Here is a 22886-nt window from a genome sequence, read left to right as displayed (position 1 = left end):
CTCCCGCCTCAACCCAGTAAAGTAGGCTAGGCTGAGAGAGACTAAACCAGGGGTAGCCAAACTTGCCTAACGAAAGAGCCACACAGAATAAATGTCAAATGTTTAAGAGCCGCAAGATGTGAATGCCAGATGTTTGAGAGCCGCAAGACATGAACATCAGATGTTTGAGAGCTGCAAGCCAGGAAGGCAGGCAGATAGATAGCGGAGAGAGAGGTAAAAAGAAAGCAACTTTAACTTTAAATGCATTCTCCAAGCTATTGTCTGGACGACGACATTGGATTTATATTCCGCCCTCCACTCAGACTCAGAGCGGCTCACAATCTCCTTTATCTTCCTCCCCCACAACAAACACACTGTGAGGTAGGTGGGGCTGAGAGAGCTCCTACAGCAGCTGCCCTTTCAAGGACAACCTCTGCCAGAGCTATGGCTGACCCAAGACCATTCCAGCAGGTGCAAGTGGAGGAGTGAGGAATCAAACCCGGTTCTCCCAGATAAGAGAGCTCTGGCTGACCCAAGGCCATTCCAGCAGCTGCAAGTGGAGGAGTGGGGAATCCAACCCAGTTATTCCAGATAAGAGAGCTATGGCTGACCCAAGGCCATTCCAGCAGGTGCACGTGGAGGAGTGGGGAATCAAACCCGGTTCTCCCAGATAAGAGTCCGCGCACTTAACCATTACACCAAACTGGCTCTCCAAAGAGAGAAATGCCTTCTCCTAGCTGGCCTATGGGGTAGCGGGGGCTTTGAGAGCCACACAATGTGTGTGAAAGAGCCATACATGGACTAAACCAAGGGCAGCCGTGCAAACTGCATCCGAGTGGGGATTTGGATCTGACCTGGATGGCCCAGGCCAGCCCGATCTCATCTGATCTCAGAAGCTGAGCAGGTTTGGAAGGGGGGCCTCCAAGGAATACCAAGGCCTTGGTGCAGAAGGCGGGAGATGGCAAGCCACCTGCAGACCTCTCTTGCCTTTAATTAAAGCCTGATGGAGTTGCCGTGAGTTAGCTGTGACCTGACTGCACTTTCCACCATCACTCTCTGAGGCAAAGCACTCCTGGCCTCCCCTCAAGGGTTCATGTGAGCAATAACTGGTCGATCCATCCTGCAGGTGTTACTAATTGGTCTCTTGGCCTACGCCAGAAGACGAGGGAAACACCCACCCGAAAGCATCGTTCAGCATTTAGGCGTAGGCAGGGGTGGCCAAACCTGCTTAATGTTAGAGCCGAGTAGAATAAATGTCAGATATTTGAGAGCCAGACATGGATGTCAGATGTGGGAGGGAGGGAGGGGAAAAATAGATGGGAGAGGTGGAAAGAAAGCAACTTTAAATGTATTCTCCATGCCAGACATGAATGTCAGATGTGGGAGGGAGGGAGGGAGGAAAAAAATAGATGGGAGAGGTGGGAAGAAAGCAACTTTCAATGTATTCTCCATGCCAGACATGAATGTCAGATGTGGGAGTGAGGGGAGGAGGAACAAATAGATGGGAGAGGTGGAAAGAAAGCAACTTTAAATTTATTCTCCATGCCAGACATGAATGTCAGATGTGGGAGGAAAAAAATAGATGGGAGAGGTGGAAAGAAAGCAACTTTAAATGTATTCTCCATGCCAGACATGAATGTCAGATGTGGGAGGGAGGGGAAGAGGAAAAAAATAGATGGGAGAGGTGGAAAGAAAGCAACTTTAAATGTATTCTCCATGCCAGACATGAATGTCAGATGTGGGAGGGAGGGGAGGAGGAAAAAATAGATGGGAGAGGTGGAAAGAAAGCAACTTTAAATGTATTCTCCATGCCAGCCGACAGGGCAGTGGGGTTTCGAGAGCCACACAATGTATGTGAAAGAGCCACATGTGGCTCCTGAGCCACAGTTTGGCCACCCCTGGTATAGAGAAACAGCCATGTGCTATTAAGAGGCGAATGGGATGTATCTGCTCCTACAATAAAACAGCAGAAGAGCCAATTGCCCCGTGCTCTCTCACTCTCTCCTCTTCCACATACTAACGGGGCACTGACTCTTGGCAACTCTCTACTGACAGTTCTCTTGACTAGTTACACAAAGGTGTCAAGTTCCTTGTTTCGAAAACGTCTTTAAAAGTTATTGCCCTTATTCTGGAAGACCGGCTTCAGACGTGGCAGCTCCAAAGGATCGCTAAGAGCTGATTAGCCAGAGGCTCCCGCAGACAGACAACACTGGCTTCAAGACTGGGTCAACAATGAAACCCCACAGATGAAGAATTTTCTGCTGAAGTTCAGTATTAGTGGCTAGACTGGCTGGCCCACTGTGGAGGTAAACAGACGCTGCAGTTTTATAATATTTGCTGAAAATGGGGATTACCTTATCAATGCTTCCCCCCTCCCCCGCAGATAAAAAGCACATCTCCAGTAGAAGTTGAGAAGTGTCCACCTGGGAAAAACACGGCCTTTTCTCTCTTAGTGTGACCACATGCTATGATAGTCAGCCAGGGCCTTACACCAGCCAGATCTGCCCTGGAAGGCCAAGCGGGAGGAGACGGGGCCTTCTCGGTGAAGGCACCCAGACTTTCTAATGCCCTTCCAGCAGCACCTTAGAGACCAACAAGATTTGGGGGGGGGGGCGGGATAAGCTTTCAAGGGTCAAAACTCCCTTCGTCGGATACTCTGACTCTTTACAGCTTATCCCCTGAAAATCTTCTTGGTCTCTAATGAGCTATGGGACTCGAATCTAGCTGTTCTAAAGCACAACAGCATGGCTTCCCTCTGAAACTATTGCTTGGGTCTTTTCTCTGGCATCCTCTCTTCTAGCATTTTCAGTGCCAGTTAAATCAGTATTGTTCGGGGGGGGTGAAAAGAACAAAGTTTGTGATCACTTCTTGCTGCTCTTAGGTTTTCTCTGCTATGTTATCTCTGACATCTTGACCATGCATGCGCTCTCCGGTTTTATCTGCTCTGCTAACTGCCTTGGACACTGGCAGAATGGCAAGACAGAAACACGCTCAAATGAAGGGGCATATATGGGACACATATATTATGGCCAAACTCTCTCTGACAATTTATCCTTTTTTATTTCCCAAAAATTTTCATCCAATTTTGAGGCAATCTGGTTCCCCAGAATGGAATATTTTTCAAAATATGATACTGTTCCCAGTTTGATTGATACACTCTGTTTATGGTAAACTCACCAGATTTTAAATTCCTTAGACTATAGTCTTTTTATTGAGAGAAAGCGTTTGAAATAACTAAACATTGAAACTTTCCAGTATTTGATAAAACAGACATTTCTTTGTTAAAATGCTAGGAACCTAAGAGAAGCCATATTGGATCAGGTCAATGGCCCATCCAGTCCTACACTCTGTGTCACACAGTGGCCAAAAAACCGAGGTACCATCAGGAGGTCCATCATTGGGGCCACAACACCAGAAGCCCCTCCCACTGTGCCCCCCCACAAGCCCCAAGAATACAGAACATCACTTGCCCCAGACAGAAAGTTCCAACAATACGCTGTGGCCAATAGCCACTGATGAACCTCTGCTCCATAAGTTTCTGAAAGCAAAGCATGTTGACAAATTTTTATTACTGCTATATTTTTATTACTGACTATTAATTTATAACTCTTGTACCGTACTATATGGTTTTATTTTGTTATGTTTATGTTGCGAAAATACAATAAATTGTTTTTAAAAAATAAATAAAGGAGCAGAGGGGAGCGAGTCTGAGAAAGGACTTTGGCTGCAGCAAAACATCTGGCAGAGCGTCTGTCTTCTTCCTGTTCAGAGGCGCTTCCAGCCTAAACGAGCCCACAGCCTTGAGCCAAAGGGCTTTTATGTCTTGTTTGTGGGCTACGCCTATTATCAAGCATTCAGCATTGCATTCAGAACTTACTCAGGAAGGGGTCTTTGTCTTTTTCATTTTGTTTTCCTTCTACAATTATTGTTTGCTTGTTTAAACTGTTCACTTAAATTACACGTAGGTGTTTTTGCAAGCAGCTCTGGGTCACATGGAGGGGGGGGCAGGAAGCAGGGTAATAAATCATAAAGAAACAAACAAAATAAAACCCCAATTCAGTCTGCACCGGCTCCCTTTGGAAGCATCACATTCATACACAACCTACAAACACCCACGAGTGCCCCATACCTTCCAGCTTCTGTCGTTTACCACTTCTTCAACGTTCAGCTCTGACTGCATTAATTTCAACTGTGGGAGAGAGAAAAGGAATGCTCTTCTTTAAATCACAGTGGAAGCTCCTATGAAGAATTGCCACTTGCCTGCTGGTTGCTGTTGCTGAAATCTGGGTTGTTTAAGACCAAATTATCTGGGAAGAGGCTATGAGGTTCTTGAAGAAGACCGCAGATTTATACCGCGCCCTTCTCTATGCATCAGAGTTTCAGAGCGGCTTACAATCTCCTTTATCTTCTTCCCCCAAAATAGACACCCTGTGAGGTAGGTGGGGCTGAGAGAGGTCTCCCACAAGCTGCCCTTTCAAGGACAACTCTGCAAGAGCTATGGATGACCCAAGGCCATTCCAGCAGCTGCAACTGGAGGAGTGGGGAATGAAACCCAGTTCTCCCAGATAAGAGTCCGTGCACTTAACCAAATTGGCTCTCAGGTTAAGCTGTGACATTTTGATAATGTATGCATGCTTGTTTATGGGGGCCTGATACTGGTAAAAAAATAAAGATGCTATCGTATCCGGTAACAGATTAAACACAAAGTATTAAGACCCCTTTACTTGAGAGGAACAGCCCTCAAGTGAAGCCCTCTCAGGGTGAATATTTGAACAAGGAGCTGCCCTGTGTGCCTTCCTTGGCACTCCTTCCTGGCTTTTTTATATCGGTTTAATTCAGGCTCTTTGTAGCAATCCTAGGCCCACAGGTATACATGTACAAATGAGGCATACAGGTAAAAATGATGAAGCAAGCCACATAAAAAATGGAGCTTCCTGAAGATGAGGGCCTTGAGGGGCATCAACCGAAAGCCACAAACGGCTAGATGAAGCAATCTTTCCGCAGGTTTTAAATGGAAGTTTCAGTCCGCTTTTTACTGATTTACGATCCTCGTCTTGCATCTAAACCACCTGAAGTATTTATGACCTGCTATTATTGCCGCTCTTATGGTTTTATGTTTTGACTGCAGACTGAGATGGTTTTATTGCTTGCTAGATGGGCTAGTTTTATTGAATCGTTTTATTTCAGTATTGTTTGACTTACACTTTATATTCAGGTGAATAGGACTGATAACGGGGGGGGGGGGGGGGAAATCCAAGAAATTAAAGAGTTAACGGTGGTAACATCATCAGAAACCTTTCCTGGATATTGGTGACACACAGCCATATAATAGCAAGGACAATATACATTTGCATTGTGACAGGCAGGGGTGGAATTCTAGCAGGAGCTCCTTTGCATATTAGGCCACACACCCCTGATGTAGCCAATCCTCCAAGGGCTCTCTTTTGTAAACTCTTGGAGGATAGGCTACATCACAGGGATGTGGCCTAATATGCAGAGGAGCTCCTGCTAGAATTCCACCCCTGGTGACGGACTCTGCTGAATCAGATCAGAAGAATGAGTTTTAATATAAAGTGAACATATGATACACTGAGATTTGTTCAAAATTTGCCCTGTTTTCCATGTATAATAAAAAAGGGAGATATTTCCCCCCCCCCCCCAAAAAAAAGTGCTTTGGGTGTTTTTTCTTAGCGTTTATATCCCCTTATCAACAACTTCCAAATTTCTGTATTTTGCAGAACAATTTCTACAGTGATTTTTTTAAGCAATTCCACTGTGTTCTGCCTTACTGCCCTGGCAAACTGGCAGCAAATGTGGAAGGCAGCCCAGTTCTCAGAGAAGGGGTCTGAGTCTCATGTGCACATCAATTAGAACGGGGGCTCACCACGGTCCGGTATTCCCTCTAAGCTGAGTTAGTGTGAGCTAGCACAGTTTCCAGCCTCCAGCTCACACGTTTTTGTCTTTGCTCAGGAAAGATGGCCCCAGAGCAATCTAATTTCTGTGGTAGTCAGATCGCTTGCTCACAACTTTAATGCCAGTAGTTCACAAAGTAGAGTTTTTGCTCACGAGACTCCACAGCTTAGAGGGAGCACTGCCAGGGTCTGAAGTGATGAAGAGGTCTTTCACGGCACCTACTGCCTAATCCTTTCAACCGGAAATGATGGGGATTGAGCCTGGGGCATTCTGCATGCAAAGGACAAGCCCCTAGCCCAAGGATGTCAAACATGTGGCCCGGGGGCTGAATCAGGCCCCCAGAAGGCTCCTATCAGGCCCCCAAGCAACTGGCTCCTATTTGCTTCCTTCTCCCTCTCTCTTGCTTCCTTCTGCATCTCAGCTTGCTTTGCAAGGCTTGCTCAATCGCACAGGAGCTGCAGAGCAAAACCACAACTTTCTCCATTGATTGAGGTTCCTCCCCCCCAGGTCCCCTGTGGAGGAGGGAAAGAGCCATGGGAGAAATGCAAAGAAAGCACTATTAAGACTAACAAGTGTCAATGTTTTAAGCTTGTTTTAAGATTTAAAAAAAAAAAACTGAAGTTGCGTTTGTCTGTGTCCTTTAAAAAGTTTATATCTCTGCTACCTAATCTTAATTAGGTACACATATGGCCTGGCCAGCCCAAAGGGGTCTCATTTATGTCAGATCTGGCTCTCCTAACCAAGTTATTTATTTATTTATTTTTGTTTGTTTGTTTGTTTGTTTTATATCCCGCCCTCCCCGCCGAAGCAGGCTCAGGGCGGCTCACAGTATAAAATCACAACAAACAATTAAAATAAATACATACTATAAAATTACACATTCTGTAGTTAAAACAAAATTAATTTGGTGCTTATCTCTTTGATGTTATATGTTTTCAGTGGCGAAAGTATTTCTTCAGTTTCCCTACAATATAGGCTCTGCGTCAATTGAAAGCCAACTGAAAGAGAGCGGTCTTGCAGGCCTTGCAGAACTGGACAAGGTTCAGTTGATTCCTCTGGCAGCTGATTCCACCAGTAGGGGGCTGCGACCGAGAAGGCCCTTTCTCTGGTGATCTTTAATATGGCCTCCTTTGGCCCAGGGATTACTAATAGATTTTGAGATCCAGATCGAAGTACCCTCTGGGGAACGTGTGGGGAGAGATGGTCCCTAAGGTAGGCAGGTCCTAGGCCATATAGGGCTTTAAAGGTAATAACCAGCACCTTGTAACGAATTTGATATACTATTGGCAGCCAGTGCAGTTCCTGCGGTCCCGGCTGTACGTGCTCCCACCTGGGAAGCCCCAATAGCAGCCTGGCTGCTGCGTTCTGCACTAGCTGTAGTTTCCAGGTTCGGCACAAGGGCAGCCCCAAGTAGAGGGCATTACAGTAGTCCAACCTCAAGGTAACCGTTGCATGGATCACCGTTGCCAGGTTGCCGCGCTCCAGGAAGGGGACCAACTGCCTCGCCCGCCTTAGATGGAAAAAAGCGGATTTAGCAGTGGCTGCTATCTGGGCCTCCATTGTCAAGGCAGGCTCCAGCAGCACCCCCATGCTTTTGACCTTGTGCGCCATTGTCAGTGGCGCACCGTCGAATGCTGGTAAGGGGATTTCCCTGCCCAGACCGCCACGACTCAGGCAAAGGACCTCTGTCTTTGCTGGATTCAGCTTCAATGGACTCAGCCTGAGCCATCCTGCCACAGCTTGCAACGCCAAATGAGTTCGACACCCCTGCCCTAGCCAACGGAATTATGGTCATCTGTAGGCGCTACCTGGAATTTATTTTTCTCTGCAATTGTCCCTTGTGAGTTCTTTCTACACTCACCATTCGAAAATAAAGTCACCGAACTCCTCTACTCACTTTCGTCTGCTCTTTCCTGAGCGTCTTTAATAAGGCTATGTCCTCCGCAGACGTCTTCCTCTCTTCTTGGAGATTTTTTACTACATTAGAGGTCTGAGCAATGCAGCCTTTGATAAGTCTTTCTCGACTTGCGTGAGCCTCCTTCAGCTACATAAACAGGGAGGGGGAGAAAATCACCAACAAGTGAGGCAAGCATCCTAACGGAAATAAAACCAAGAAACAAAGAGGCGAAGGCTGCATTTCCCAAGGGCACGGAAAGGACAGAACATATGAACATATGAAGCTGCCTTATACTGAATCAGACCCTTGGTCCATCAAAGTCAGTCTTGTCTTCTCAGACTGGCAGCGGCTCTCCAGGGTCTCAAGCTGAGGTTTTTCACACCTATTTGCCTGGACCCTTTTTTGGAGATGCTGGGGATTGAACCTGGGACCTTCTGCTTCCCAAGCAGATGCTCTACCACTGAGCCACCATCCCTCCCCGACAGCTTTCTGAAAAGATGTAATTAATATGGTGCAAGCCTCTGGGCTTTGCACTGGTTTCCTCATCTTTCCAGCTCACGGATGCAAGCAAGTAAACCCATCGCTTTACCCTTAAGAACGTAAGAACATAAGAGAAGCCATGTTGGATCAGGCCAATGGTCCATCCAGTCCAACACTCTGGGTCACACAGTGGCCACAAAAACAAAAAACAACCAAGTGCCATCAGGAGGTTCACAATTGGGGCTAGAAGCCTTCCACTTTGCCCCACCCCCCCAAGCATCAAGAATACAGAGCATCACTGCCCCAGACAGAGAGTTCCAGCAATACGCTGTGGCTAATAGCCACTGATGGACCTCTGCTCCATACGCTTATCCAATCCCCCCTTGAAGCTGGCTATGATTGTAGCCTCCGCCACCTCCTGTGGCAGTGAATCCCACATGTTAATCACTCTTTGGGTGAAGAAGTACTTCCTTTTATCCGTTCTAACCCGACTGTTCAGCAATTTCACTGAATGCCCACCAGTTCTTGTATTGTGAGAAAGGGAGAAAAGGACTTCTTTCTCTACTTTCTTCATCCCATGCATAATCTTGTAAACTTCTATCATGTCACCCCGCAGTCGATGTTTCTCCCTTATACAGTGATACTGGGCTAACCCTCCAGGTCCAGGGGTGGCCAAACATGGACATCAGATGTTTAAAAGCAGAAGGGAGGGTCGGAGGGTGGGAGGGAGGAAGGAAGGCAAATAGATGGAGGAGGGAGAGGTGGGAAGAAAGGAACTTTAAATGCATTCTCCAAGCTGCCAGCTGGCTTGGCTTGGAGAAGTGATTTAAAGAAAGAAATGTTTTCTCCGAATCGGCCAATGGGGCAGCAGGGGCTTCAAGAGCCACACGCTATGTGTGAAAGAGCCACATGTTGCTACGATTTTAGATACCTGCTCCAGGATATGTGGGAATGCAAGGAACAGATGTGTAAGAACATGGAACAAGGACAAAAATGGACAATGAAGATGCAAAAAACAGCCCCTCACAAGATACTGCCCATTAAAAAACACAACACGTGTGCAAAGGACGGAAAGTCCACTAACATACTTACAGACTCATAAAGTTCTTTACAGGTTTGGCTGGCATCTACTTTCCCCACAAAAGAAGTAGTTGGAACAGTCGTGTTTAACTCATGAACTATCCTGTCATCAATGGTTCTCATCACTCTGAGCAACTCCTACAGAGGGGAAAAGATATTGATTCTAAAATGAGCATCCATACAAAATAAGAGACACAAACCTGCACCCCCAAGTGTTTCTAAGACTTGAGTAACAAATGCTATTTTAGCACATTAAGTTTAACCTTCATTAAACCACAACATAAGCCAAACTGGGGTCCTGAAAGGAACAAACTAGTTAGGAAAACCATTTGCAAATTCAGTATCTAAAATCGTAGCAACTTGTGTTTCAGACTGAAATGTGACCAGTAAAAAGAAGGAAGACGGACAGAGACCATTGATCAGTTATTTAAAATATTAACGTAAGAGAGCAATAATAAACTAGAAAGAGAATCACAATAATTACAAAAGCAAATGGGGTTGGGTCCAGCCAACTCTTGGCACAGAATGCATGAATTTTTCCTGCATTTGCCCCCCAAAATATTATTTCTGGAACTGGAGGATCCACGTGGACAAACAGCTGCACAGGATGGGGGACGCAGTACAAAGCAAGAAGAGAATACAACAACTACCCTCTCTCTTGTGCCCGTAGAAGTGACAAGAGGAACTATTTCACTCTTCCCCTCCCTAAGCTTACAGCTGTTGGTTCAGGGGTAATATTTCTGGAGGCTAAAAGAACTGCTACAGGAAAGGAAACAAGGGAGAAATCCACAACCACCATGCATTCCACTGGGTTGGATTCACTGCATTTGTAATCAGGGGACACAAAACCTACTGTCTATCCCCGGACCAAGGGAGGCCAGACTGTGTTCTACATGGGCTAAGGCCTTCTCAGTGACAGCACCAGAAATGTGGAATGCCCTCCTGGAGGCCATAAGGGCCCTACAGGACCTTTCTCAATTCCGCAGGGCCTGTAAAAAACTGAGCGATTCCGACAGGCCTTTAACATTTAAATGGGAGAGGACTGCCACCCTACACTGCTGAGCGATATTACTCATGAGAATTATGACAGCTATAAGATCACGGTCGGAAGGAAGGAAGGAAGGAAGGAAGGAAGGAAGGAAGGAAGGAAGGAAGGAAGGAAGGAAGGAAGGAAGGAAGGAAGGAAGGGAGGGAGGGAGGGAGGGAGGGAGGGAGGGAGGGAGGATCCCGCCTATATTGAAGTTGAACAGCACTATGAAATTAAATTTATTTTGAGTGTTTGTTAAATTGTATTTTATTGTTTTTAAATTACATAAATTGTTTCTGAACTGACTGTTAGCCACCCTGGGTCCACTTGCGGAGAGGGCAGGATAGAAAACTAAATAAATAAATCACTGACACCCCTGATTTTTGCGACCTTCTTCATGCTCACCGAGAGCAGCTGTGGCCCGGCAGAGGCTGCTTTGTTGGAGACATGACCTGGAGTGAGCTAGGGCTGCCTGAGGCTAGCTTATCTGCACAGAACCAGACACACCTTAGTCCCTTTTGGTATACCCCTCTACAAACAGGTACCAGTCACCCTTTTGGTCCTTCATATTAAGGATTGAAGCAGCGGAGTGTGCATGTATGTTTGCGCCAGGGCTTTTTTTGTAGGAGGAGCTCCTTTGCATATTAGGCCACCCACCCCTGATGCGGCCAATCCTCCAAGAGTCGCGTCAAGTCAAATTTAGTTTAATACGGTCAGAGACCCATCCAAAAGGAAAGAAAATAGGTAACAAGTGGCATTAAAAACCTCCCAAAAAACCAAGGTATACAATTGAACTTGGGCACAGTACAAAATATTATACATAAAAATTTCAGTTTCCATTTCTAGTTATAAAACAATTGAGTAATAAAACATAAATAAAAATATTTCATAGCCATTAAATGTTTTTATCCATTCCTTGTTTGCGGAGTCTTATGGCTTGTACAGCAAACGTTGCAGCCTTCCTCCAAGAGCTTACAGGGCTCTTTTTCCAGGGCCTACTGTAAGTTCCAGGAGGATTAGCTACACCAGGGGGTGTGGCCTAATATGCAAAGGAGTTCCTGCTTCCAAAAAAAGTCATGGTTTACGCTTCTCACAGCACATGCCTGTGCATGACACACTCTTATGCTAAATTTCTGCTAGTGGGCAGTTCCAGATGTTTTCTGCATCCTCCTGAACTCCATGCCCCCTCACTGTTTAAACACGTCTGGGCCTGCAGCGCATGACCCGTCCAAAAGCCAAGAGTCATAGTCTATAGCCAACAGCCATTCATTCAAATGAATGTAAATAATAGCTAAACCGGGCAGGTGAAAGGGCAGAAGCTTTCTTAACATAGCTGTCAGGCAAGGCTTGTAAACAGGGCTTTTTCTGTAGCAGGAACTCCTTTGCATATTAGGCCACACACCCCTGATGTAGCCAATCCTCCAAGAGCTTACAGGGTTAGGTACAGGGTCTACTGTAAGCTCCGGGATTGGCTACATCAGGGGTGTGTGGCCTAATATGCAAAGGAGTTCCTGCTACAAAAAAAGTTCTGCTTGTAAATAAGGAAGAAAAAGGTAACTCCAAATCTTACAAAAGCAACAGCACAAAGAATGAAAAGGACAGTCCGCTGGAAGACCAAGGAATCGACCTAAGTAACAGTAGAAGTTTCATCAATGAATGATTTAATGCATTTGATTACAGCCCCACCTAATTCACGTTTATCCTGCCAGCGGGACTCCTTCCTTTCTTTCACTTGGAAATACAAATCTGCCATCACAGAAAAAAAGCTTTCCACCTAATGGTGCCCTTTAGTGTGACTACTCAGTGAAATTCACACTGAGTTGTGTGCTATTGGGAAAAGAAAACAAGGAGTCCACTAACAGCCAGTTTCCTTATCACTACCCTTCCAGGAAGCCCCACCAAACAATGGGCACATCCACAAACCAATTGCCCTTTCATCACACCCCCTCCAGCCTAGAAATAGCAGCACTCCAGCAGCCCTGGCCCCACTCAACGCACAGCAGCCAAGAAGGTCAGAACGCCTGCTCCGGCTGCAACGCCACTGAGGATGTTCTCCGCAGCTGAGAACGAAACGTCTGGAAGGAGAACTTTCTCCAGTAGAACACGGCACTTGAGCCCGAAAGATTCTATAAACCCTAATGATGTTACCAGCCGTGAAAACCTGAAATCTTTTGAGTCCACTAACAACTTAATGGCACCATGTTCGTTTGTGACTCAGAGGTCATCTCAGCCTTCACATCTGATGAAGTAAGCTGTGTCACAAAAGCTTATTGAGAAATAAATTGTTAGTCTTTAAAGGTACCACTGAACGGCTAGTTTATTTTACTGCTACAGGCTAACACAGCAAACCCTCTGAAATGTGACTGGGAATTAAGTTGTCAAGTGGTGTGAATGCATGTGTGAAGAAAGTCCAACCCAAAGACACTTTTTTTTAAAAAAATCCCAAACTATTCAGGGGATTAACAGGAAACCCCCTTGTGTAAAGAAAATTATATTCAACAATCTGTGCCACAAGGCCAAGCAGTAACAGTGGTTTTGCTCACCATACTCAGCAACATGCATCCACTGTCAACGGACTTTGCAGGAAGAAAGAGGAAAGAAGCTGGTCGTTTCCCAGTGACTCTACCAAGTCCCATTTTTAAAATGTACTTTATTTGTATCCCACCTTTCTGCCCAATGAAGATCCTGCAGTACCATTGTGGAAAAACCCCTTGGGAAGGAGTACGGCACTGAACAAATGAACATATGAAGCTGCCTTCTACTGAATCAGACCCTTGGTCCATCAAAGTCAGTATTGTCTACTCAGACTGGCAGCGGCTCTCCAGGGTCTCAAGCAGAGGTTTTTCACGCCTATTTGCCTGGACCCTTTTTAGTTGGAGATGCCGAGGATTGAACCTGGGACCTTCTGCTTACCAAGCAGATGCTCTACCACTGAGCCACCGTCCCTCCGCACTGAACGGCATTTGAGGACTAGCCACCATGGTATTATTAGATATGTGTATTTAGAGAGTCCTATTAGGACCATTTGAGCTGTGGTGCTGGAGAAGGATCCTGCACATTCCTTGGGCAGCAAAGGTGACAAACAAGCAAGTATTGGAAAGTATAAAGCCAGACATGCCGTTGGAATGGTGAGGGGGAATCACAAAGCTGTGACTGACTTATTTTGGCTATGTCATGCAGAAGAATTCACTAGAAAAAGCAGTTATGCTTGGATGGGTTAGCAGCAATAGGAAACCAGGCCACCAGAACACGATGGCTAAACTTCATAAAAGTCGACACCAGTTTGAGCATGGAACAACTGAAAGAAACAGTACAAAAGCTGGCCCAAACAGTCGCCAAGAGTTGGACACGACTGAATAGTTAACTAGAATTGCCAAGTCCAATTCGAGAAATATCTGGGGACTTTGGGGGTGGATCCAGGAGCAAGGGTGTGACAAGCATGACTGAACTCCAAAGGGAGTTCTGGCCATCGCATTTAAAGAGACCACACAGCTTTTACATACCTTACCTCCATTTGGAAATAATGAAGGATGGGGGCACCTTCTACAGGGGCTCACAGAATTGGACCCTCTGGTCCAATCTTTTGGAAACTTGGAGGGTGTTTTGAGGAGAGACACTGGATACTATGCTGAAAATTTTGTGCCACTACCTCAAAAAACAGCCCCCACAGAGCCCCAGATACCTACAGATCAATTTTCCATGATACCCTACGCAGGGGTGGCCAACAGTAGCTCTCCAGATGTTTTTTGCCTACAACTCCCATCAGCCCCAGCCAGCATGGACTTGGTCTCCATAGGGAATAATGGCATGCCCAGCAGACATTTCCCTCCCCGCCCTTTCTGATGACCCTGAAGCGGGGGGGGGGGGCTCCAAACCGGGGGATCCCCTGTTCCCACCTGGATTGGCAACCCTATTAACAACATTAGGCTCGGAGGGAGGGACCCAGGTTTGAATCCCCACTCTGCCACGTAAGTTTGCTGAGTGCTCTTGGGCCAGACACACACACACACACACTCAAGCCTATTAGTTTGTTTTGAGGTTGTGAAGATAAAACGGAGGAGATGGCAGGGGTCATTTTGTTGAAAAACAATCATCCAGGGATTGCTGTGCAGCCGCACCTCCTATTCAATGGGCAAGGTAGGTGAGGAGGAAGAGAGGGAACCCTCAGAAAGGTCGTGGAGCTGCGCTCCTGGAAGCTCCTGCTGAATCCGAGGCCTTCTGTTCCGTCAGCGGAATGCAAATGAATGAAAGAAGCAAGGCAACATTGACCCATAGATTAATTCACCATTCATTTCCCTCTCTGCTTTGAGGCGGGAGCTGCTGAGAGGCAGAGAAGGAAGAAAGCGCCTCGGGGAATCAGCCCTGCGTCTCCCGCCCTTCCCCAGAGGACGGTGGGGGCAGGCGCTGCTCGGGGCGGGCGAGAACGAGCGGCGGAGGCGGCTTTTCTCCTCCCTCCAGTGACCTCCAGCCTGAAAGGGAGGAAGAAACGGAGGCCCCAGAATGCAGCTCCGGCCGCTGGCAAAGCAGGTCCCCCCAGCACGGGGCAAGGCCGCCCGGAGGCCTCGCCGCCTTCCCGCTCCCCTACCTGGAATTCAGCAAAATCTTCACAGTTCAGGTGGTTCCTGGGCGCCGCCATGTTGGCGAGGCCAGCGAGACCCAGCGTCGTCCAATCAGCACGCGCGACGGATCGGAAGCCCCGCCCCCTAGGGTCGGATTAAGGGGCGAAAGGCGGGGCTTAATCGCTTCCCCTGAAGCCGGGAAGCGGAACATCCGGAAGAAGAGGAAAAAGGCATGTTAGGGCGGGGCTTAGGAAGGGGGCGGGGCTTCTCATCATTCCTTGGCTGGCGCGAGGTGCTCTGCGGGAAGTGTGGACAAGGTCGGCTAAAGGAGAGGCTGCGCACGTGGGCTGGGCTGTCCATGCCAGCCGATTTCCTCAGCGTCTGAGTAGGTCAGCCCAGTTTGGGCAGGGGTGGCCAAACTCGCTTAACGTGAGAGCCACACGGAATAAATCTCAGATGTTTGAGAGCTGCAAGGCATGAACGTCAGATGTTTGACGGCCGCGAGACAGGAAGTCAAATAGATTGGGAGGAGGCGGAAAGAAAGCAACTTTAAATGCATTCTCCACGCTGGGGTAGTGGGGGCTTCCAAGAACCACACAATATGTGTGAAAGAGCCACATGTGGCTCCCGAGCCGCAGTTTGGCCACCCCAGTGCAGTGGTTAGGTGCCTGGACTCTTATCCAAAGTAAACTAGGTGGACAAGAACATCACTATCCAATGTATTTCTCTTTTAGCTGTAGTAACATACTCAAATAAGGGATATTGGCTGTTTACCTTATTACATATACTAAACCCATCTCCCACTATATTTTAATGTATTTTTGTTCTAACGGCAAACTATATGTATGTTACATATTAAAAGATAAATTAGTTGAATAAGAAAGACTTCTGAGAAAGAAATGTCCTCATTTTGACCCAGGCTTATAAACAATAGAGTGATTAGCAGACATTCTCATATTTTGACATATTACTGTTTTATTGGTTTCTCATGGTCATGCTACCCAGATCAAAGGTTTCCTCAAGTTGTTAATTTTACTATTCCATCATTGGATTTTAAATTTGTACCATTTTGCATTCTAAACCACTGCCTACCAGCTGTATGTAGCTCTGCTCACTGTACCTGATTCCTCGTCTGAGGAAGTGTGCTTAGAACACACGAAAGCTTACGCTCTGAATAAAACTCTGTTGGTCTTAAAGGTGAAACTTGATTCCTACTTCGTTCTTATCTGGGGGAACCAGGTTTGATTCCCCACTCCTCCTCCACTTACAGCTGCTGGAATGGCCTTGGGTCAGCCATAGCTCTCGTTGAGCTGTTCTTGAAAGGGCAGCTCCTGTGAAAGCTCTGTCAACCCCACCCACCTCACAGGGTGTCTGTTGTGGGAGAGGAAGGTAAAGGAGATTGTAGGCCTCTCTGAGATTCAGAGTGAAGGGCAGGGTATAAATCCAATATCATCTTCTTAGTATTTGGATGGGAGACCACCAAGGAAGGCCAGAGTCATGACTCAGAGGCAAATCACAAATTGCAAACCACCAGGGAAGTCTTAGTATATTTGTATCCTGCCCTATCTCTGAGGTGGCATACACAATGCTCCTTGTATAGAGTTGCCATTCCCCAAGTGGGGGCAGGGGATCCCCCAGTTTGGAGGCCCTCCCCCCCCCCCCCCGCTTCAGAGTCATCAGAAAGTGGAGGGGGGAGGGAAATGTCTGCTGGACACTCCGGAGACTGATTCCCATAGGGTATAGTGGAGAATTGATCTGCAGGTATCTGGGGCTTGGGGAGGGGCTGTTTTTTGAGGGAGAGACACCAAATTTTCAGCATAGCATCCAGTGCCTCTCCCCAAAATACCCTCCAAATTTCAAAAAGATCGGACCAGGGGGTCCAATTCTATTAGCCCCAAAAGAAGGTGCCCCTATCCATCATTATTTCTAGTGGAGGGAAGGCATTTAAATGTCCCCCTGGAGTTCTATTGTGCTTGTCACACACTTGCTCTATCCCTGTATCCCCACAACCATCCGCTGAGACTGAGTTCTTAACCCAAAGTTTGAAATAACAGTTAGGATTTGAGCTGGGCTCTCCTGGATCTTCACCTCTATGCTACAGTTGGCGCAGGATAACAGGAATGCTGAGGTGGAAGGTGCCATTTCAAATGCTAAGTTTCCATTTAAAATGCTCACAGAAGTTGCCTCCAAATAGAAAACCGGAGAGAGGACGCAGCTTTCTCATTGTTTGCTCTCTGCCGCGCTAGACATCTTTGTGCAGAGAAACAAAATCTCTGCACAATAAAATGTGAGACCACCCTGGCATTCAGAAAGGGCATAGCACAGTCCAAGCTTACTACCACAGTGAGAACCACACCAAAGTTGGGAGCTGGGGAGATGAGGCAGGGGCTGGAATGACCCAGGTTCAAATTCCTACTCTGCCAGAGAAGCTCAGTAAGTGACCTTGGGCTTATCACTCTCAGCCTAACCTACCTCATAGGGTTGTTGTGAGAACAAAATGGAAAGGAAAAGAATATACTGTTCCAGGTCCCCACTGGGGAGAAAAGTGGCATTGTGCCAGAAGCAAGGTTTCTTTCTGTTGAATTTGAGTGGTCAAAGGCAAGGTAGTGTGGCAACACAATTATTATTTCAGGAAACACTTTTCTCCCTTCCTCACAATACGAGAACTCGTGAGCACTCAATGAAATTGCCGAGTAGTTGGGTCAGAACGGATAAAAGGAAGTGCTTCTTCACCCAAAGGGTGATTAACACATGGAATTCACTGCCACGGGAGGTGGTGGTGGCCAATGTTCCCTCTAAGAGGCAAAGTCTTGTGAGCAAAAATTCTACTTTCTGAGCTACTGGTATTACAATTGTGAGCTACTGGCATTAAAGTTATGAGCTACTGCATACATTATTGTGCTCTGGGGCCATTTTTCCTGAGCTAGGACAAAAATGTGTGAGCTGGAGGCTAAAAATCTAACTCAGCTTAGAGGGAACACTGGTGGTTGCGGCTACAAGCATAGACAGCTTCAAGAGGGGATTGGATAAACACGTGGAGCAGAGGTCCATCAGGGACTATTAGCCACAGCGTATTGTTGGAACTCTCTGTCTGGGGCATGTGATGCTCTGTATTCTTGGTGCTTGGGAGGGGCAACAGTGGGAGGACTTCTAGTGTCCTGGCCCCACTGATGGACCTCCTGATGGCACCTGGTTTTTTGTTGGCCACTGAGTGACACAGAGTGTTGGACTGGATGGGCCATTGGCCTGATCCAACATGGCTTCTCTTATGTTCTTATATTCTTAAACACAAACCAACCACAATATACTGTGGGGGACATTTTTTGGAAAGTGACAGTAGGCCATTGCTGTTTCTGGTTCATTCTGGATTAGCTTCTTATTCCTTTCTTTGGTTCATCTTCCCATGAATCTTTGCAGCCTATAGGGTTGCCAATCCCCACGTGGGGGCAGGGGATCCCCCAGTTTGGAGCCCCCCCCCCACTTTAGGGTCATCAGAAAATGGTGAGGGGGGGGAGGAAAATGATTCCCTATGCAGACGAATTCCCATAGGGTTTAATGGAGAATTGATCTGTGGGTATCTGGAGAGGGCTCTTTTTGAGGTAGAGGCACTACATTTGCAGCATAGCATCCAGCGCCTCTCCTCAAAAGATCCTCCAAGTTTCAAAAAGATTGGACCAGGGGGTCCAATTATATGAGCCCCCAAAGAAGATGCCCCTATCCTTCATTTATTCCAGTGGAGAGACAGCATTTAAAAGGTGCACGGTCCCTTAAATGTGATGGCAGCCTTGCTCCTGGCTCCGCCCCCAAAGTCTCCTGGCTCTGCCCTGAAAGTCCCCAGAGATTTCTTGAATTAGACCTGGCAACCATAAGCAGCCAAGTTGCTCATAGGCACTGCTTTGCCTTGTGCCCTTTTGCCTAGAAACATAGCTTAAGTTCCAAGAGATACGGCTATTAGGCAGAGTCTGAACATACCGCTGGTCCGGCTGGGAGGCGTCTTAGCCCCTCATCCTGGGTTAAAAGCTGTCTGGAGCTTCTTGCCGTAACAAATAGTAAACTAACTTTGAACTAAGTTCATAGGTCAACATATATGAAGCTGGGTCTTGACAAGTGCCTCGCTTACTTGATTGACGGCGCAAAAGGTATATATTGCCCATGTGAAGTTGTTGTTCAGGGTCGTTTGCCGGCAACTCTTGTGTGGGTCCTTGGTGCACAGAGGAGACTGGATTTATACCCTACCCTTCGCTCAGAGCGGTTTACAATCTCCGTTCCCTTCCTCTCCCCGCAGCAACAGACACCTCGTGAGGTAGGTGGGGCTGAGAGAGTTGTGAGAGAAGTGAACATATGAAGCTGCCTTATACTCATGGGAAAAATAGGTGGTGGAGCTCATTGGCATAGCTCATTAGCACATGCCACCCCCGCCAGCCAAAAGCAGCACGATGCATGAAAGGAGAGCTCTGGGTGAGCGAGGCCTGCTTGGGCTGGCTAGAGATCCAGCCAATCCAAGCAGGCCTTTCTTGCCTGGGGCTCTCCTGGGCCGCCCCCCCCCCCAGTCAAAAGGCCAGCAAGCCACCTGCTGCCCGCCGCCCAAAATCACATAAGAAGTGGAGAAGGGGTGGTGTGGGCTTCTCCAGGGGTTAATGAGGGCTGCTGGGGTCGTGGCAAAGCCCCTGATGGCTGGTTAAGGTTAGGGTTGGCTGCCTGCTCTCCTAATCCAGGGATTGTTATGCAACTGCACCTACTATTCAGTGGACATGGTAGGTGGGGAGGAAGAGGGGGAACCTTCAGAAAGGTTCAGGAGCTGCGCTCCTGCTGAATCTGAGGCCTGCTTATTCTGAATCAGACCCTGGGTCCATCAAAGTCAGTCTTGTCTACTCAGACTGGCAGTGGCTCTTCAGGGTCTCATGTTGAGGTTTTTCACGCCTACTTGCCTGGACCCTTTTAAATTGGAGATGCTGGGGATTGAACCTGGGACCTTCTGCTTCCCAAGCAGATGCTCTACCACTGAGCCACCGTCCCTTCCCAGACTGCTCTGAAGAGAAGTGCTCAGAGAGAACTGTGATCGGACCAAGGTCACCCAGCTGGCTGCATATGGAAGAGGAGTGGGGAATCAAACCTGGTTCTCCAGATTAGAGTCCCCTGCTCTTAACCATCACACCAAACTGGCTTTCTGCTACACCAAACAGGCAGGAATGTCCCTTCTGTATTAAATATACAATGTATTCAACAGATATTGGGTTTTCCTGTGTGTTATTTGCAGGGCTTTTTTTCTGGGGGAACATGGCAGAACAGAGTTCCGGAACCTCTTTGTGGAAACAAAATTCTCAAAAACTGTTTAAACGTTCAGGAGGGGTTTGGAGATCCCAGACAGTGGCCTGGGCCTCTAAATTCCCCAACATATACATAAAGAAGGTTCCTGACATCCCTCTAGTTCAGGGGTGGGGGACAGTGGCTCTCCAGATGTTTTTTTGCCTACAACTCCCATGCTGGCTGGGGCTGATGGGAGTTATAGGCAAAAAACATCTGGAGAGCCACTGTTCCCTACCCCTGCTCTAGTCGCTGAGGGCTTCTTACAACCGCAACTGTTTCCATTCATGCCAGGTCTCCAACAAAGCCCACTCGCTACTGTTTCCTCTTTTTGTAGCCTGCTTAGTATCTCTTAGCACCCCGTGGTGCAGAGTGGTAAAGCTGCAGTACTGCAGTACTATGGTCTGAACTCTCTGCTCACAACCTGAGTTTGATTCCGGTGGAAGCTGGGTTCAGGTAGCCGGCTCCAGGTCGACTCAGCCTTCCATCCTTCCGAGGTCAGTCAAATGAGTCCCCAGCTTGCTGGGGGGAAAGCGTAGATGACTGGGGAAGGCAATGGCAAACAACCCCGTAAAAAGTCTGCTGTGAAAGCAATGTCACCCCAGAGTTGAAAACGACTGGTGCTTGCACAGGGGACCTTTCCTTTTCCTTCTTACCCTTGCTCTTCTTCTCAAAGGGAACTTCAAGCAGTTTACACAGCACATGCCAAAATGGACATTCTCTCTCAATTCTAGACTAAAACAAAATACTAAGACTACTCAAAACACCATCCTCTTGGTCAGGGGTGGCCAAATTGTGGCTCAGGAGCCACATGGGGCTCTTTCACACAACATTGTGTGGCTCTCAAAGCCCCCACCACCCCATCAGCCAGCATGGAGAAGGCATTTGTCTCTTCTTTAAATCACTTCTCCAAGCCGAGCCAGCCAGCAGCTTGGAGAATGCATTTAAAATTAAAGTTGCTTTATTTCCACCCCTTCCTTCCTTCCCTCCTGCCTGCCTGCCTTCCTTGTTGCTCTCAAACACATCTGCTCTAAGCTCAGGTAAGATTCCCCAACAGCACCTTTCCCTATTTCTCCTCAAGGGTTTCTTCCAAAATGTCACTGCAAGCAGGTTATAAATGAAGTCAATAAATAATTATGGTGAGGCTGGAGAGGTGACAAACTTCTCTGTGTGACTCAGCGCAGGCTCAGGTTTTCTCATGAACAGAGCGGCATCCGGCAGAAAGCAACCCCTGTGTGCTTGGGTGACATGCCAGAAATCCAAACATTCCAATGACTCTACATACCAACACACTGCCCACTTTTTTCTATATTTATGACTGCTTGCCATTCCCATTTTGTCTGATGAAGTCTGCTTAGAGCATACGAAAGCTTCCGTTCTGAATAAAACTGAGTTGGTCTTAAAGGTACCGCTTGTCCACTGCTTTGTTCTAGGGCTTTTTTTTTCCATAGCAGGAACTCCTTTGCATCTTAGGCCACACACCCCTGATGTAGCCAATCCTCCAGGAGCTTACAGGGCTCTTCTTACAGAGCTTATTGCAAGCTCCAGGAGGATTGGCTACATCAGGGGTGTGTGCCCTAAGATGCAAAGGAGTTCCTGCTACAAAAAAAGCCCTGGTCATTGAGGATATTATGCTGAACGTCCCTGGGCTGCTTCTGGGCTACTTTGCAGGGGCAGCATCTCAGTCCAAAGGAAACGGTGCCAGAGCATACTGTCCCTTTGACCTAGGAGGGGTCACTTTTAAATTGAGCCTATGCAGGGCTTTTTTTGGTAGAAAAAGCCCAGCAGGAACTCATTTGCATATTAGGCCACACACCCCCTGACACCAAGCCAGCCGGAACTGCGTTCCTGTGTGTTCCTGATAAAAAAAAAAAAGCCCTGAGCCTATGCGATAAGGGCAGCCGTAGGAATGGAAGAGGAGAAAGAACAAAAGAGCAAGCTGGCTGGCACAGGCCGTTTGGAAAGCCTCCAGAGTCTGGCTTACTCAGCTGCTTAGCCTTTGATCCTTGTGGCTTTGTTGCCCAGCTGCAAATGTACAAGCTGTGGGAGAGGCCGGCCAGATACAGCACAGTACGTGAATGGACGGTGCTACTGACTGAATGGGTGTGGGAGGCTGTTGAACTATTATTGCAGTACTGCGGTCTGAGCTCTCTGCTCACGACCTGAGTTCGATCTCAGTGGAAGCTGGTTTCAGGTAGCCGGCTCAGGTTGACTCAGCCTTCCATCCTTCCGAGGTCAAAAAAATGAGGACCCAGCTTGCTGGGGGGAAAGTGTAGAGGACTGGGGAAAGCAATGGCAAACCACCCCGTAAAAAGTCTGCTGTTAAAATGTTGTGAAAGCAACGTCACCCCAGAGTCGGAAACAACTGGTGCTTGCACAGGGGACTACCTTGACTTTTTTTTTTAACTATGGGAGAAGGAATTCCCATAGGTACTCCCCCCCCTACAACAACTAGCATATCAGGGAGAAGTCTAGTTAGCTGTGCTTTCTGCTTAAAGGAAGCCAATTTTTTTCCGACACAAGGGAGGAGTGCAAAATGTGCTCCCACTCCACAGTCTGACATGGTATCACTTTGTTCCGCTGAATGCCCATTTGTACATCTTGTACATGCTGATGTGTTTGAGATACATTTTAAAGAATGGCTGGC

General features: G+C 47.4%; 1 protein-coding gene across 2 annotated transcripts in view; it reads right to left on the bottom strand.

The window, feature by feature from the left end:
- The window catches only part of MIX23 (mitochondrial matrix import factor 23), a 47849-nt gene extending 32672 nt beyond the window's left edge, over positions 1–15177 (bottom strand). Inside the window, exons 1-4 of one of the 2 annotated variants that reach the window (XM_060236844.1) lie at positions 14962–15177; positions 9362–9487; positions 7790–7936; positions 4109–4168 (exon numbers count right to left, since the gene is read on the bottom strand). In XM_060236844.1, coding sequence (XP_060092827.1) covers positions 4109–4168; positions 7790–7936; positions 9362–9487; positions 14962–15012 — 384 coding nt within the window. In that variant the 5' untranslated portion in view covers positions 15013–15177. The remainder of the gene's footprint in view (positions 1–4108; positions 4169–7789; positions 7937–9361; positions 9488–14961) is intronic. The other variant, XM_060236843.1, reaches the window with a different exon arrangement.
- Positions 15178–22886: the final 7709 nt, after the last annotated feature.

Source organism: Heteronotia binoei, chromosome 4, assembly GCF_032191835.1.
Source record: "Heteronotia binoei isolate CCM8104 ecotype False Entrance Well chromosome 4, APGP_CSIRO_Hbin_v1, whole genome shotgun sequence".
In the NCBI taxonomy this organism is placed as follows: domain Eukaryota; kingdom Metazoa; phylum Chordata; class Lepidosauria; order Squamata; family Gekkonidae; genus Heteronotia; species Heteronotia binoei.
Note: the sequence above shows the minus strand (reverse complement) of the source record. Positions and strands in the feature narration are given on the sequence as shown.